Raw genomic sequence first — 14657 nt, 5'->3', positions numbered from 1 at the left:
TTCCTCCTTGACCCTCCATTCATGCTAGTCAGCTTCAGAAAGCTTCATCCATTTCATGCCTGCTCTCAGACCACAAACATTGCAATAATTTGCTTTGGAGTTCAGGGACACCTGTAATTTGCAGGTGTCAGATTGTTTTGTGTGCAGGGATGCGGCAACATTATAGCTATACCTTACAACTCATAACTTGCTTTCCCAGTGCTCCTTAGTTTGCCCTTACTTGGAAGCTGCCAAATGTCTGTATATTTCACATTGCTTTCTTTGTGCACACTGAAGAACTTCAACAATGATATATAGGCTGCCCACTTTGTGGCTGGAATTGTTTTGTATGGGAGAGGGAGAAGCAGACAGCTTGGATGATTGACAGCACTGAATAATCAAGTATGTGGCACTGCAGCATGTGCCAGCAGTTTAAATTCCAAACACATTGCATGTGCTCTAAGAAAGAGGCCATGTATGAAAGTAGGGGAGCAGTTTTTAGATAGGGTGAAGGGGGACTACAGTCAGTCAAAGGATAATGCCATGGTCAGTCAAAGGGCTCATCCTGTTCCAGTCCACAGTCAATCAGGCACTTGGTCTTACCAGACAAGGGGAGCAACTCAGTATGATGGACTTGGATTGAAGAGCAGTATGCAGTGATACAGGAGGCAGATAACTGGTAAGGTATTCCCAGTCAGCGAATAAGAATTGCAGAGGGCAGGAAGGGTTAATGGTTTGAGAGGATAAAGTGACTAAGAGCCAGTGAGTGAGCAGGATGCGTGTAATACTGAAAGCAAATTTAAAATGAGTGATGGCCCTATGAATATGAGGTAGTAGTGAAAAGACTGAGGCACATACACTTACCTAGCACAGAAGATCATTGACCTTCTTCTTGTACTGGTGGGCACTCTTCTTTACCTTAGACACACCACTGGGCTGCAATTTGTGTCCAGAGTCTCTTAGTCTGGTGACATGGACTCCTGTGGTAGTTAGCTGGAAGCAAACAAACTGCTGTGCTCAACATCTCCCTCCCCCCACCCGCCAACATCACCAGGTCCCTGTCTACCACGTAGGAAGTGAGCTTTCCATTTCTCTAGGCTGTGTTGTTATGTTGAGGCTGAAGTCCATAGTGTGTGTTGTTCCTGGCTTGCAGTCTCTAAAGTGGTGTGCAGTTGGACTTTAAAATGGAATTGGAGGCACAATAGCCGGAAGATCCATTTACTGTGGTGAGCACATCCATCTTTCAGGCTGAATGATTCCCTGAGGAAAGCACTCAAGAGCTTGATTGAAAATGAATGAAGAGTTAATGAAGATTATGTGAGAAAAGTAATTCTGAGCCATGGTCCACTGGGTGCCATGCATCTCAATTAACAAAACACAACTGCAAATGGGAAAATTCTGCCCAGTTTCATCATAAAATATAAGCTGGAAATCTTTGTTGTAAACTATTAAATTAATGTTTTTCTTATTTAAAATGGGTTATAGTATCTATCCTAAAAAGGTTAAAATAACAGACAAAGGAATTTGATGGGAATATGAATATTTGGCCAGTAATATTACACAATGCAACTTCCAATGTAATACAAACAAAAGCTTGTATCCATATTCAAAATAACCTACTTGTGAAAGTATGGTTGTTTTCAAAAGAGATCAATATAAAGGCGGCTCCTGTAGGCAGTTTGAGTTTACTGGGTATATGCTGGCTAACATGTAATTGAAGAGGAGCTGAGGCAGCACAGGATAATTTTAAAAATTCTTTCTTTAGATATGGACATTGCCAATATTTATTGTGAATCACTAATTGTTGTTAAGAATGTGGTGATGAGCCTTGTTCATGAAGTGCTGCAGTCCTTGCGCTGAACTTGTTGCAGGTGTGTTATTAGGCAGCAGGCTCAGGATAGGGATACGACTCTGAGATTCTGAAACAGGGCTTTCCAAACTGAAGACACAATCCCAACAAAAGTTTGGAGTTGTGAAATTCAAGGTAGCAACTGCTGCACTGGAGCTTCAAGCTAACAGCTGCTTAGCCCCTTTAAATCATTGCAGTATCTTTTAACAGTGAGAATGGGGAAAGTGAGGACTGCAGACACTGGAGATCAGAGTCGAGAGTGTGGTGCTGGAAAAGCACAGCAGGGCAGGCAGCATCAGGAATAAGGCTTATGCCCAAAATGTCGATTCTCCTGCTCCTCGGATGCTGCTTGACCTGCTGTGCTTTTCCAACACCACACTCTCGACTAACAGTGAGAATGACCAACCTTTCTGATCCTTGAGGTCAGATTGCTGTTTGCAAAGTCTCATGGAGAAGTAGGTGCTTTTAACTTTAAAACATTGTGGATTAAAAAGCGTTGCCCATTCTCACAGATTTCTTATCCTCATTCCCTCATACAGCCTTCCTTCAATTTTCCAGCACCAGAATGGAATCACATTATCCTCGAAGTCAGTATAGTCCCAGTTCGGAGCATGTAACAGTTTCTTAATTGAATATAATGTCCATTCCTTTCAGAATGAAATCCCACTTTGTTCTCAGTGGGTCAGTTATCTTGTGATGAATGTAAGAGTGTAATTGTTGCAATTCTAGGAATATGCATCTGATTATTTGTGAGAAAGAGAAGTGGCCTTAAATTACATTAAAAAAGGACAAAACAGGAAAACACTAAGTATCCATCCTCATGTAAGCAAAAAAAAGGCATTCTTTATTAGATTAAGGCTTAAGATTTCCATTTTCTAATTTCTTTGCAGTTTATTACAGTGAGCTCACTTGTGTATCAGCCCCCGCTCAGTCTATTTGGTTACGATTATCCAGACTGGAGTATAACAGTCGGATACCTGATTGGAGCTTCATCCTTCATATGGATTCCAATATACATGATGTACAAATTGGTATGGACGCCTGGATCTCTTAAACAGGTAGGAAAGCCACATTTGAAGGAAATACATTTTTCTTGTGCTATTTTGCATCTAACACAATATGAATGCAAATATGTACATGACTGTAAGGAATTGTGTATTTGAGTTGGTCATTTGGCAAGGTCAAAATAGAATTTCCACAGTCACACATGTTTTACAGAAGGACTGTTTCTCATCCATAGAATCTCACACAATACATTGCTTTTTCTTTACCTTGCTTTACCTTTCCATCTTAAGTGGGAAGAGTGTGCCAATAATTGTGCCCCATTGTTCCACAAGCTCTCACAAATGTATGAATACCTAATTAGGCCTGTAAGACAAATTTGCCTAACTGATTGCTATTCGTGACAAAGGCAATGCAAACCAGGTTTTGTCATTAACAGAAGATAACTATTTATGTAAATGCACTTAACTTTAACAAATGGCAGAAAAAAGACAGGATTACTATGCAACTTAAATTATACCCCTTTAAAATTGCAAACACACACAGTCAGATGGTTTGACATACAGTGTTATGAAATGAAAAATATAGACAGGGAAAACAGACTTCTGAAGATCAAAAGTCCAGATAAGTGTTGATTAAATTGCCCATCACAGAGGGATCCAAGATGGTGACAATCTAGGAGGATCGCATTACTAGGCTTTGTGCTACAACACCAGCAGGACAGAGCTAAAGCCCACCCCAGTCAAGTCATTTTGACCAACAAAACACAGAATTTAAAAATTTTACTTACCTTTGTTTTTGCTGCTGGGAAATGCCGAAGAAAGGAGAGAGCCCCCACCCCCGAGGCCAATCCACCAACGTGGCAGGCCTGCTTACTCAACAAGCCTTGGTTGCGGAGCTCACCAAATCTCACAAGGTGCTGGGGAGGCAGATCAACAAAAAGCTGGCCCCAATCTCTGTTATCCTCCAAAAGCATGAACAGCAGCTGGGAGACCTTGGGAAAAGAAAGAATGAGGTCAAACACTGAGTCACAGTGGTGGAAGCTGAGAGTGATTCATCCAAGAGCTGGATTTGAGCCCTGGAAATGCAGGTCCATAGTTTAATTGATCTGGTTCATAATCTTGAGAACAGAGGCAGGAGGAAGAATCTTCGTGTTATTGGTCTGCCAGAAGAAAAGGAAGGTGAGCGGCCAGTGGAATTTTTTTAAGAAGCGGTTACCAGAATTCCTTAGCTTGGAGGAGCTCACCAGGTTGAAAGATTGAAAGATTGAAAGAGCTCACCAGGTAACAGTGCAGAGACCAACACCCTCGCCTTATTCTGGTGCGATTCCATCATTATAAAGACAAACTGAGAGTCATGGAAGCTTCCAGGGCCCTAGGAAAGGTCCGAGGGATTTGGTTTGCGAGGGCTCCAGGGTCATGTTTTTTCAAGATTTCTTGGCGGCAGTGATCAGGGAAAAGAAATCCTACGATGGCTGAGAGAACTCGGGATCCAGTCCTCTCTAAGATACCCAGTGGTGCTTCGGCTTACCTTTAATGGATCCGAACACTTATTTGACTGACCAGAGAAAGTGAGGAACTCTGTGGACACACTAACTTAAACTGGACCATTGAATAAGTACAGATAATACCGTTGTTCAGGTTTGTCCTTCTTAAGGGAGGTCTTGTTGGGGTCTCCTTATTGTTGGTAATAAGTTGTGTTAAATTATGTTTGGGATGGACAGACCTTTGTGGTGTTTGTGGTGTGACCCCAGCTAGGAGGAGTCAAGAGGGTGGGTGGGATGGCTAGTAAGGTTTGGGGTGTGTAGTTGCTCGCTTTGAGTGGGGGCGGGACAATTCCCCTAATCAGTGCCATTGGCGCTTTATGTGTGTGTTTTTTTATGGTTTTTGATGTACATAGTTTTTGAATGATTTGTAGGTTTGTTAGTTGTAGCTTTCATTGAGGCTCAGCGATTTGTAATTCAAGTTCTTCCTCTCTGGAGTCTAAATGTTGCTACAGAATGTTATGGCTAAGGATATGTTTACAGAGGAACCTTGATTATTCAAACAAGATGGGAGGGCACTATTTCGTTCGGATAATTGATTATTCGGTTAATTGATTTCCTCTGGAACTCGGAGCTTTCTGTGAAGTCTGCTCCCCGTGCAAGAGACTAGGCAGCAGTACGCTGTGTGTGAGACCCAGCCCCCCTTTCCACCCCCAACCCATCAGCGCCCCTACCTCCCAAATCTCGTTTGCCCCCGCCCACCCACCAACCCCGCCTCCAACACTATCCAACCCCCTGCCAGCCCCCAACACTGCTCCCAACACTGCTCCCAACCCTGTTCGCTCCCACCCCAGCACACCCCCAACCACATCCATCCCCACCCTCACCCCTGTCCAACATTGCCCCAGCCGTCCGCCCCCATTCTGACCCCCACCCACCACACATCCCCGTCCGCTCCACTGCCCCCAGCCGCCTGCTCCCCCATCTGCACCCCCCCTTCCCCCGCACCCCCCGGGTCAGCCGGACTGAACACCAGTTGTAAGACTGCTGCTGCCTTTGTGGGTTAAGTCTCCAATTAGCGCACGCACACATGCACACACACACATGCACACAACGTTTTACCGCAACGTTTTGACTGGTTCCACCTCTGCCCTGTACAGGACAATGTTGAAGAGATTATCTGGGGAAGCGGGGTTTAGGGTACACCCCTATGTAGAACTCCAGGGAAAGTGTGGGGAGAGAGAGAGAGGGTGGGAGGTCAATCATTTGGAGATGGTGCCTGGACTGATCTTGGCAGCATTTCAGTGAGCTGAGTTCATTTTTAATCTTGTACCTGTAACCAAAAGACGTGATCAGGGTTGAAACAAGAGGAATTGAGTATAAAATCAAAGAGGCCCTTCTGCAGCTGTACAGGCCCTGGTGAGATCGCACCTGGAATATTGTGCGCAGTTTTGGTCTCCAAATTTGAGGAAAGACATATTGAGGGAATGCAGCGTAGGTTCACAAGGTCAATTCCCGGAATGGCGGGACTATCTTACGCTGAAAGATTAGAGCGACTGGGCTTGTATACGCTTGAGTTTAGAAGGCTGAGAGGGGATCTGATTGAGACGTATAAGATTAATAAAGGATTGGACACTCTGGAGGCAGGAAGCATGTTTCTGCTGATGGGTGAGTCCCAAACCAGAGGACACAGTTTAAAAATAAGGGGTAGGCCACTTAGAACAGAGTTGAGGAGAAACTTCTTCACCCAGAGAGTGGTGGGTGTATGGAATGCTCTGCCCCAGAAGGCTGTGGAGGCCAAGTCTCTGGATACTTTCAAGGAAGAGTTCGATAGAGCTTTTAAGGATAGTGGAATCAATAGTTATGAGGATAAGGCAGGAACAGGAAACTGATTGAGGATGATCAGCCGTGATCATAATGAATGGTGGTGCTGGCTCGAAGGGCAGAATGGCCTACTCCTGCATCGATTGTCTATTGTCTATTGAAACAGCTCTTTGACGTAATGTTGCTATCGGGACCTTGAGGTCCCCTTTAGATAATCCGATATTCAGATAATTGATATTCGGATAATTGAGGTTCCTCTGTAAATGGTGTGCGTGGAATATTAAAGGGAGCCAATTGCTGGTCAAGAAAAAAAAGGTACTCTCCAGTCTTAAAAAGGAAAGGATGGATGTCACCTTATTGCAGATGGTAGAGAACATTTAAAATTGCAACAAAATGGGTATGACCGGGTTCATTTTTCATCTTTTAATACCAGGAGCAGTTAGTTAATACTAACAGCCATACTTATTAGGAAGAATCTCCCATTTAAGTTGTTAGAGTGTATTAAAGACATGTACGGGAGATTCATAATCCTTAAAGCCTTGATAAATGGAGAAGAATATGGATCTTAAATGTTTACTGTTCCCCCCCCCCCCTTAAATACCTGGTAGACGCATTCTCTAAACTGATTAGCCTTGCATCTCAGCATGTTACCACTGAGGGGGGATTTTAATTGTTTATAGATCCTACAGTAGACAGATTGCCCAAAGCCACCCTGATATCTTCTTTATGATCTAAGCAACTAAGGGATTTGTGTGTTGAACTAGGGTTGGTGGATGCCTGGAGGCGTTTCTACCCTACACGCGGGGATTTTATGTTTTTTTACAATCCGCACAAAAGTCATACCAGGATTGATCTCTTTTTGACTCCCGCAGCACACTTGGGCAGATGGTATCCTGTACAATTGGCAATATCACTATTTTTGATCATGCCCCAGTGTACCTAATGGTCAAGGGGAAGGACATTATAGTTGGTTCGGGGCACTAGCAATTGGATCCATTCATCCTTAAGGATAGTACGTTTATCAAATACTTTTCCAATGAATTCATGGCTTTCTTAGACATTAATTCAGACTTGGCCAGTAATTCATCCATTCTCTGGGAAACCGCTAAAGCCTATGCTAGGGTTTTAGTTAGTTCCTATTCTCCCAGAAAGAAACAGAAGGGTGAGCAGCAACGTTTGGTCGAAACATGGTTGAAGGCAGCAGAGGAGGCATACTTTGATTGACTCTTTCCGGCCAAATTACAGAGGATCACAGCGCTTCGGTCCGTACTGAACTCCATGCTCACACAGACAGCTAAGAAGGAGCTTATTTTTGCAAAATAGAGGTTGTTTGAGCATGGTGGTAAACCAGGCAAATACTTAGCGTATTTTTCCAGGAAAAAGAGCACCCCTCAAGCCATCACCTCCATCAGGGAAGGTGCTGAAAACCTAACCTGTGATTCTAAAAGCATTAACACGGCTCTTCGGAGATTTTACTCTGAACTATACCAGTCTGAAAGCTGTGAGGATGGGCAGACTAGGATGGAGTCCTTTTTCAAGAACTTGGATCTCCCAGGTGTAACCCCTGAATAAGAGTCTTTCCTTAATGTCCCGTTGTCAAAGGAAGAGGTGCAGGAGGCCATGAGGCAGCTTCAGAGTGGAAAGGAGCCTGGTCCTGACAGACTTTCCAGTGAATTTTATAAGGAATTTATAAACATACTGTCAGGACCAGTGCTCAGTATGTTCAATAATTCACGCAGTTGTGACCTTCTTCTGCCATCTTTAAGAGAGGCTAATATCTCGCTTATCCTTAAAAAAGGGAAGGCCCTAGGGGATTGTGCTTCCTGTAGGCTCACCTTTGAATGTCGATTTCAAAATCCTGTCTAAGCCTCCTGCATTAAGGCTAGAAACTGTACTGCCTTCCATTATTAAGGAGGACTAGGCGGGCTTTATCAAGGGCTGCAGATCAGCTAATAATGTCAGGAAGTTACTCAACGTGATCCAAGCATGTCAATAACAATCAGTACAGGGATTAGTGGTCTCTCTAGATGCACAGAAGGCATTTCATTGGGTTGAGTGGCCACACCTTTTTTATACTTTAGAGCAGTTTGGCTTTGAAGTCTTTATCAGGTGTGTAAAGGTTCTTTATAGTGACCCTATGGCTGTGGTTCTCACCAAAGGTGTGCAGTCAAGCAATTTTAATATCTTTAGGGGCAGTCGACAGGGCTGTCCCCTATCGCCCTTGCTTTTCACATTGGTGATTGAGCTGCTGGTGGAGGCCATATGTAACAATTCCAATATATCTGCTCCAGAAGTAGGGACAAAATCACATAAGATTATATTGTATGCAGATGATGTCCTTGTCTTTTTGTCAAACCGTACACTTTTGGTACTCATCTGATACAATGCATTCATGTGGCATTTTTTGGGGTTACAAGATCAACTTCACAAAATTAGAGGCCATGCCTATGGGTAGTCTCCCAAAATTACCTGGTTATGAGGATGAATCTCAATTCCCCTTTAAATGGTCACGGGGGTGGGATTTTTTTACTTAGGTAAATGCATTACTCCCGTTTTTGATCGACCAATTAATGCCAATTTTGCCCATTTGTTTGACAGAATCAAGCAAGTACTTTGAGGATGGGGGGGGTGCTTCCAATTTCTTGGTTAGCTCGGATAGCCCTCATTAAAATGAATATTCTCCCCTACCCTATGCGAATCCTTTTGATCTTTACTAGGCAACCATTCAGGAGATTGAATGGCCGGTTCAGTTCTTTCATCTGGCATCGCTAACAATCCCTTATTAAATTAACTAAATTACAGCTACCCCACAGATTGGGAGGAGTGGACCTCCCAGATATTAAAAACTATCAGTTAAGCTCATTATCATCTTACATGAGTGACTGAGCCAATGGGAACCCTCTTTCACTAAGGTTAGTCATGGAAGCTTCTCGGGCAGGATGCCCCTTTTCTAGCTTACTCTTCTTGAACAAAATGAGGACAGTTAAGGAATATTGTCATAACACAATAGTTATTAATACTGTTAAAGCATGGAGGATAATGTGGCAGAGAAAAGGCAATATTGCCAAAACATTATTTCTTACACCCATAATTGGTACGCTGGGTTTACAACAGGGGATGATGACTCGGAGTTTAAACTATGGGCAGCTAGGGGTGTGTCTTGCTTGGGTGAGTTACTTGAGGGAGACACATTGATGTCTTTTGACTAGTAGCTTGGAAATACGAGTTGCCTAGTAGATTCCTCTGCTGTTTTTTTCAAAATAGATACTTCATTAAAAACAACTACACTTTTAACTGATTACTATAGATCTGATACAGAGAAGAGGGAGCTTAGTGCTAAGAACACATTTTCTGTCAGCAATCTCTACCACCTGTTGGAAGAGGACTCCTTGGACGAGACCGAGCTATTTTGTAAGGTATGGAGAGGGAGCTGGGCACTGAGATCTCCTCTGAGATATGGGAGGATATCAGGGAAAATGCAAGAAGGATCTTGATTTGCAATAGGACCTATGCCTTGCAATTGAAGATTCTTCACAGGGTCCACTTAGCCCTGGATAGTCTCTCTAAATTTAAAGTGGGAGTATCTCCAACATGTCCCAAATGTAAAATGAGTAGGGTACTCTCACTCATTGTCTCTGGTCCTGTCACAGCTCGCAAGCATACTGGAGCACCGTGGTAGGCGAAATAGAGAGGGTCTTGGGACAAAGGTGGAGATGGACCTAGTATCTCTTTTTCTTGGCCTGACAAAAAAAAGCTTTTCAGTATCCTCACTTTTTGTGCAAGAAAAAACATTCTGTTAGGGTGGGTGTCTGGAAAATCCCCAGGGGTTGTCAGACTAGTCATGGAGCACATCTCTTTGGGTTTTCTCATAGGTATGGTGCACCATAAAACTGAGAATTACTATAAGACATGGCAACCGTTTTTGGATTACCCTGGCACAGATTTGTCTGCCACACTAATAAGGACTTTTGTAAAGCCATAATGGTTGTGTTTAGTGAATCTAATACTCAGAGAAGAACTACGAATATATGAATATGCATAAATTTATGCTCTTGATGGTTGAGAGCTACTGGTCTGTTTCTCTGAGTCTAATTATGATCATTACTTGTTAGTTAGTTGTTAGCTATTATTTATTTATTTATGTATTTAGTAGGTTCCTTTCCTTTTTTTATTATATACATATATACGTAATTATACACAAATGTAAATCTGTGCTTTCTCTTTGTATTGTTTTAAATTGTCTTGTTTTGTGTTTGTTGTAATATTTTTAAAAATCTTTCTTTACTAAATCTTTTTCTTTAAAAAAAATGCCCATCACAATTTCTTTTGATTTTAGAAAGATGGCTCCCTGTTGTCTGCAAAGTGATAGCCATTCTTTACTTTGATAGATGATCTGGTGGACTTAGGCATTTCCTTTATGAGAATTTCTATTAAGTTTCTTGATCTACTGACTTTTCACTCACACCGAGACAAGGAAGAGAGAGAGATTTTCTGCTGACCATCTCCGGCTGCTCTGCACTTAAGAGATCTGTAATAATCTTCAGTTCAACCAATCTGAGCGCTGTCGTCAGGCAGTCTTTTCTTAACTCAACAATTTCTATTCCCACTCTTTCTCAAATTATCCCCCTCACTCTTCCAAAGGTACAGCTGAAAATGTGCATTGCTCGATTTTGCCATGATTCAAAACTCTTGTGGTATTTTTGTTGTGTAGCAGTTCAACTTCCATTCCAGTTTACAGCCCAAAAAGGAAAGATATGTGGTCCATTATAAGCTCCTGAACTGAATAGTTAGGAAGCAAGGGAGGAGAAACTGTCATGTGGAAATCAATCTTTAGTTATTTTCAAGATGCTAGTTTAAGATCTGGAAGTAGAACACTCACATACATCCCAGCATATGAGATGGTATGCAGTCACAAGACAATTAAAGAGTTTAAGAGGAAGAAAATAAAAAGGGAGGAGTGTTACTTTTAAACTTCAGATTCCAAACACATATGAACTTCATTGCATTGTAATGATATTAGTTCAAGATGTACAACCAACAGTTTACAAATGTTGTCAACTTTATGGAAAAGTATTGTGAATGTATCATCTGTTCAAATACCACATGAAGTAATGAAAGAAAGAGTTCTGATATTTGGAAATGAATTTCCATGCTCATGAAGGTTGAAGGATGTCAGTTCTGGATTAGGGTCATCATGAAACAATCAGAGGTCTACGTACAAAGTAAAGCTCCTTTTGCACTGTCTTGTTAAAGACTTTTGGTGAGGCTTAATTTGAATTAATTTAGGGAATGGTCCCTCGATTTTGTGGGAACAAGATGTTTTAGCTTCATAACACGATCATAAGTTCCTACTGATATGACGTTTCAGATAACTATTCATGTAGTCAGTCTGAGTGTGAATTGGTGGTACAGATTTTGCCGTGACTTCCTTCATTAAAAATTAGAGTGAAGGCTACCATGCTGATTTTATGTGGAATCCTTAAGAGACTGAAGTGGGTTGCAGGAAGGGGAAAAGGAAGAGAATGGGAGGGAGGGGAAGGATGGGAAGAGGAGAGGGGAAGGAGAAAGAGGATGTTGTGGGTGTGGAAGGAGCAGGGTTTGAATGTCAGCTGGGTCAGTGAGTGGATGAAAGGAGAACAGCGCCTGAATGCCAGGAAGCAAAAAGCCTAAGTATCAGTAGGGTGGGGAAAGAGGGGCTGATTTCAATTACTCTCAATAGAGGATCCATAAATTTACAAAATAGGAGAGACCTTGAGCAAGCCTTTAATATTCCTCTACATAAAAGACACCAAGCCTATTTGTCTGTTATGCTTTAAAGAACGCTGAGCTCAAATTGTTACTTCATTGAAGGAGAAGTCAAACTCCTTCCTAAAGATGGCAATGCAGTGCTGGACAAAACTATCGATGTCACATTGTAAAGTCATAACATACTGGTATTGTATAGGTGCTCAAGCTAAAACATTATGGCCTTATGGTGTTATCGCTATACTATTAATTCAGAAACTCAGCTAATGTTCTGGCTAAATAGATGGTGGAATTTGAATTCAATTTTAAAAATATGGAATTAAGAATCTACCATGACAGCATTGCCAACTGTTGTAAAAATCTATTTGGCTCACTAATGTCCTTCAGGGAAGGAAATTTGCCATTCTCATCTAGCTCTGGCCTACATGTGACTCCAGATTCACAGCAATGTGGTTGACTCTCAACTGCCCTCTGAAATGGTCTAGCAAATCACTCAGTTCAAGAGCAGCTAGGGATGGGCAATAAATGGTGGCCAGCCAGCTACGCCCACATTCCACAACTGAATACAAGAAATAAAATGATCCAAAGGCACTCCTTACTGAACCATCAAGTCCACTGGCTCTCAATAGTAACAAGCAGTTCAGGAAAAATATCGATGATTCCAAATGAACAGAGCTTCTGATGATCAGTAGTGGATCTGCAAAAGATCAACTGGCTGTCTTGGGTCAATGAGCGGATACTGTGTATGGTTTGGGAGAGGGCTATTTGGAGTTTTGGAAACATTTCAATCAGTGTATTTATCATGAATTAACAAAATTTTGAGATTCCAACTTAACAGGATTAATAATGAGTGCGCACACAAGTTTTGGCATTATTTGGAGATGCCGGTGTTGGACTGAGGTGTACAAAGTTAAAAATCACACAGCACCAGGTTATAGTCCAACTGGTTTAATTTGAAGCACTAGCTTTCAGAGCGCTGCTCCTTCATCAGGTGGTTGTGGAGAACACAATTGTAAGACACAGAATTTATAGCAAAAGTTTACAGTGTGATGTAACTGAAACTATACATTGAAAAATACCTTGATTGTTTGTTAAGTTTCTTGTCTGTTAGAATGACCATGTTAGTCTCACTTCTTTCATATGTAAATTGCAAAACCTTTTTTTAAAAGTTACATTCTCAGGTGAACTTTAATAATTGGTGTCAGCCCAGATAATGTTTTGAAGGTGTTAGCCCCCTGTATGCTGCTGTCTGTGCCATAATGTTTAGACTGATTCTAAACTAAAAAATGAATTAACAGAATTTTACATGGATTCATGTAGTTTTTGAGCAAAGTACAATGTAACTCTGCAAGTACAAATTCACCCCACAAACGAATGTGTGTATGTGGGTTTGTGTGTGTGTGTGTGGGAGGGAGGGGGTGCTGGGTGGTTGTGAGTGTGAGAGAGAGTGTATATGTGTGTGTGAGTGTAAAGGGGTCTAAGTCTGTGAGAGGGTGCATGTGTGAGTGTGTGTGTAGGAGTGTCTGTGTATGTGTATAGTGCAATGGGGTCACCTTTAGTGCAACATGAATGCAAAGTCCCGGTTGAGACTCTCCATATGTGTATGGAACTTAGCTTTCAGTCTCTGCTCAGTCACTTTTCACTGCTGGGCAAAAATGAGGACTGCAGATGCTGGAGATCAGAGTCAAGATTAGAGTGGTGGCAGAAAGGCACAGCAGGTCAGGCAGCATCCGTGAAACATCACTTTTCGCTGCTGCCTGTGTCACGGTCTGCAATACATTATCAATAAGGATGAGCACCTCGCTAAGACCTTCCCCACACCTCCACTGCTTTCCTTTAAACAACCACCAAATCTCAAACAGATCATTTTTCATAGCAAACTGCCCGGCTTTCAGGACAACTCCATACAACCCTGTCACAATAGACGCTGCAAGCTTCGGAGAAAGCTAGTGTGCTTTCAATTAAACCTGTTGGACTATTACCTGGTGTTGTGTGATTTTTAACTTTGTACACCCCAGTCCAACACCGGCATCTCCAAATCATGTCAGAGTATAGACATGGATACCACCATTACGCGTGGGGACACCTCCCACCATGTACATGGCAGGTACTCATGCGACTCAGCCAACATTGTCTATCTTATACGCTGCAGGCAAGGATGCCCTGAGGCATGGTACATTGGTAAAACTGAGCAGAGGCTACAGCAGTGGATGAATGGGCACCGCACCACAATCAACAGACAGGAGTGTTCCCTTCCAGTTGGAGAACACTTCAGCTGTTCAGGACATTTGACGTCGGACCTTCAGGTGACCATCCTCCAAGGCGGCAGTGAAAAGTGGCCGAGCAGAGGCTGATAGATAAGTTCCATACCCATAGGGAGGGCCTCAACCGGGATCTTGGGCTCATGTCACACTACAGGTGACTCCATTGCATTATACACACACACACACTCCTGCAAACACACACACAGCACACAATTAGGCACTCCTATATACACACATACACACACAGACACTCCTGAAGACACACACACTCCCACACTCATACATGCACCCTCTCACAGACTTAGACCCCTTTACACTCATAAACATACATATACACTCTGTCTCACAGTTCTCCATCACCTCCCCCCTGCCACACACACACATTCGTTTGTGGGGTGGATTTATACTTGCAGAGTTACATTGTACTTTGCTCAAAAACTTCATGAATCCATGTAAAATTATGTTAATTCGTTTTTTAGATTAGAATCAGTCTAAACATTATGGCACAGAC

The 14657-nt window shown here is 42.4% G+C and overlaps 1 protein-coding gene across 2 annotated transcripts in view; it reads left to right on the top strand.

Annotated features, from left to right (window-relative positions):
- Positions 1–14657, top strand: part of slc6a4b (solute carrier family 6 member 4b) — a 54279-nt gene that overhangs the window by 37618 nt on the left and 2004 nt on the right. The window contains exon 12 of one of the 2 annotated variants that reach the window (XM_043715520.2): positions 2719–2886. In XM_043715520.2, the coding sequence (XP_043571455.1) occupies positions 2719–2886 (168 nt within the window). Of the gene's footprint in view, positions 1–2718; positions 3003–14657 lie in introns of those variants that run through there. The other variant, XM_088000305.1, reaches the window with a different exon arrangement.

The sequence above is a fragment of the Chiloscyllium plagiosum genome, unplaced genomic scaffold (assembly GCF_037043375.1).
Source record: "Chiloscyllium plagiosum isolate Xiang-an unplaced genomic scaffold, Cpla_swu_hap1 HiC_scaffold_24, whole genome shotgun sequence".
NCBI classification, from domain to species: Eukaryota; Metazoa; Chordata; class Chondrichthyes; order Orectolobiformes; family Hemiscylliidae; genus Chiloscyllium; species Chiloscyllium plagiosum.
The sequence above is the reverse complement of the archived record's forward strand: the minus strand, read 5'-3'. Positions and strand labels throughout refer to the sequence as shown.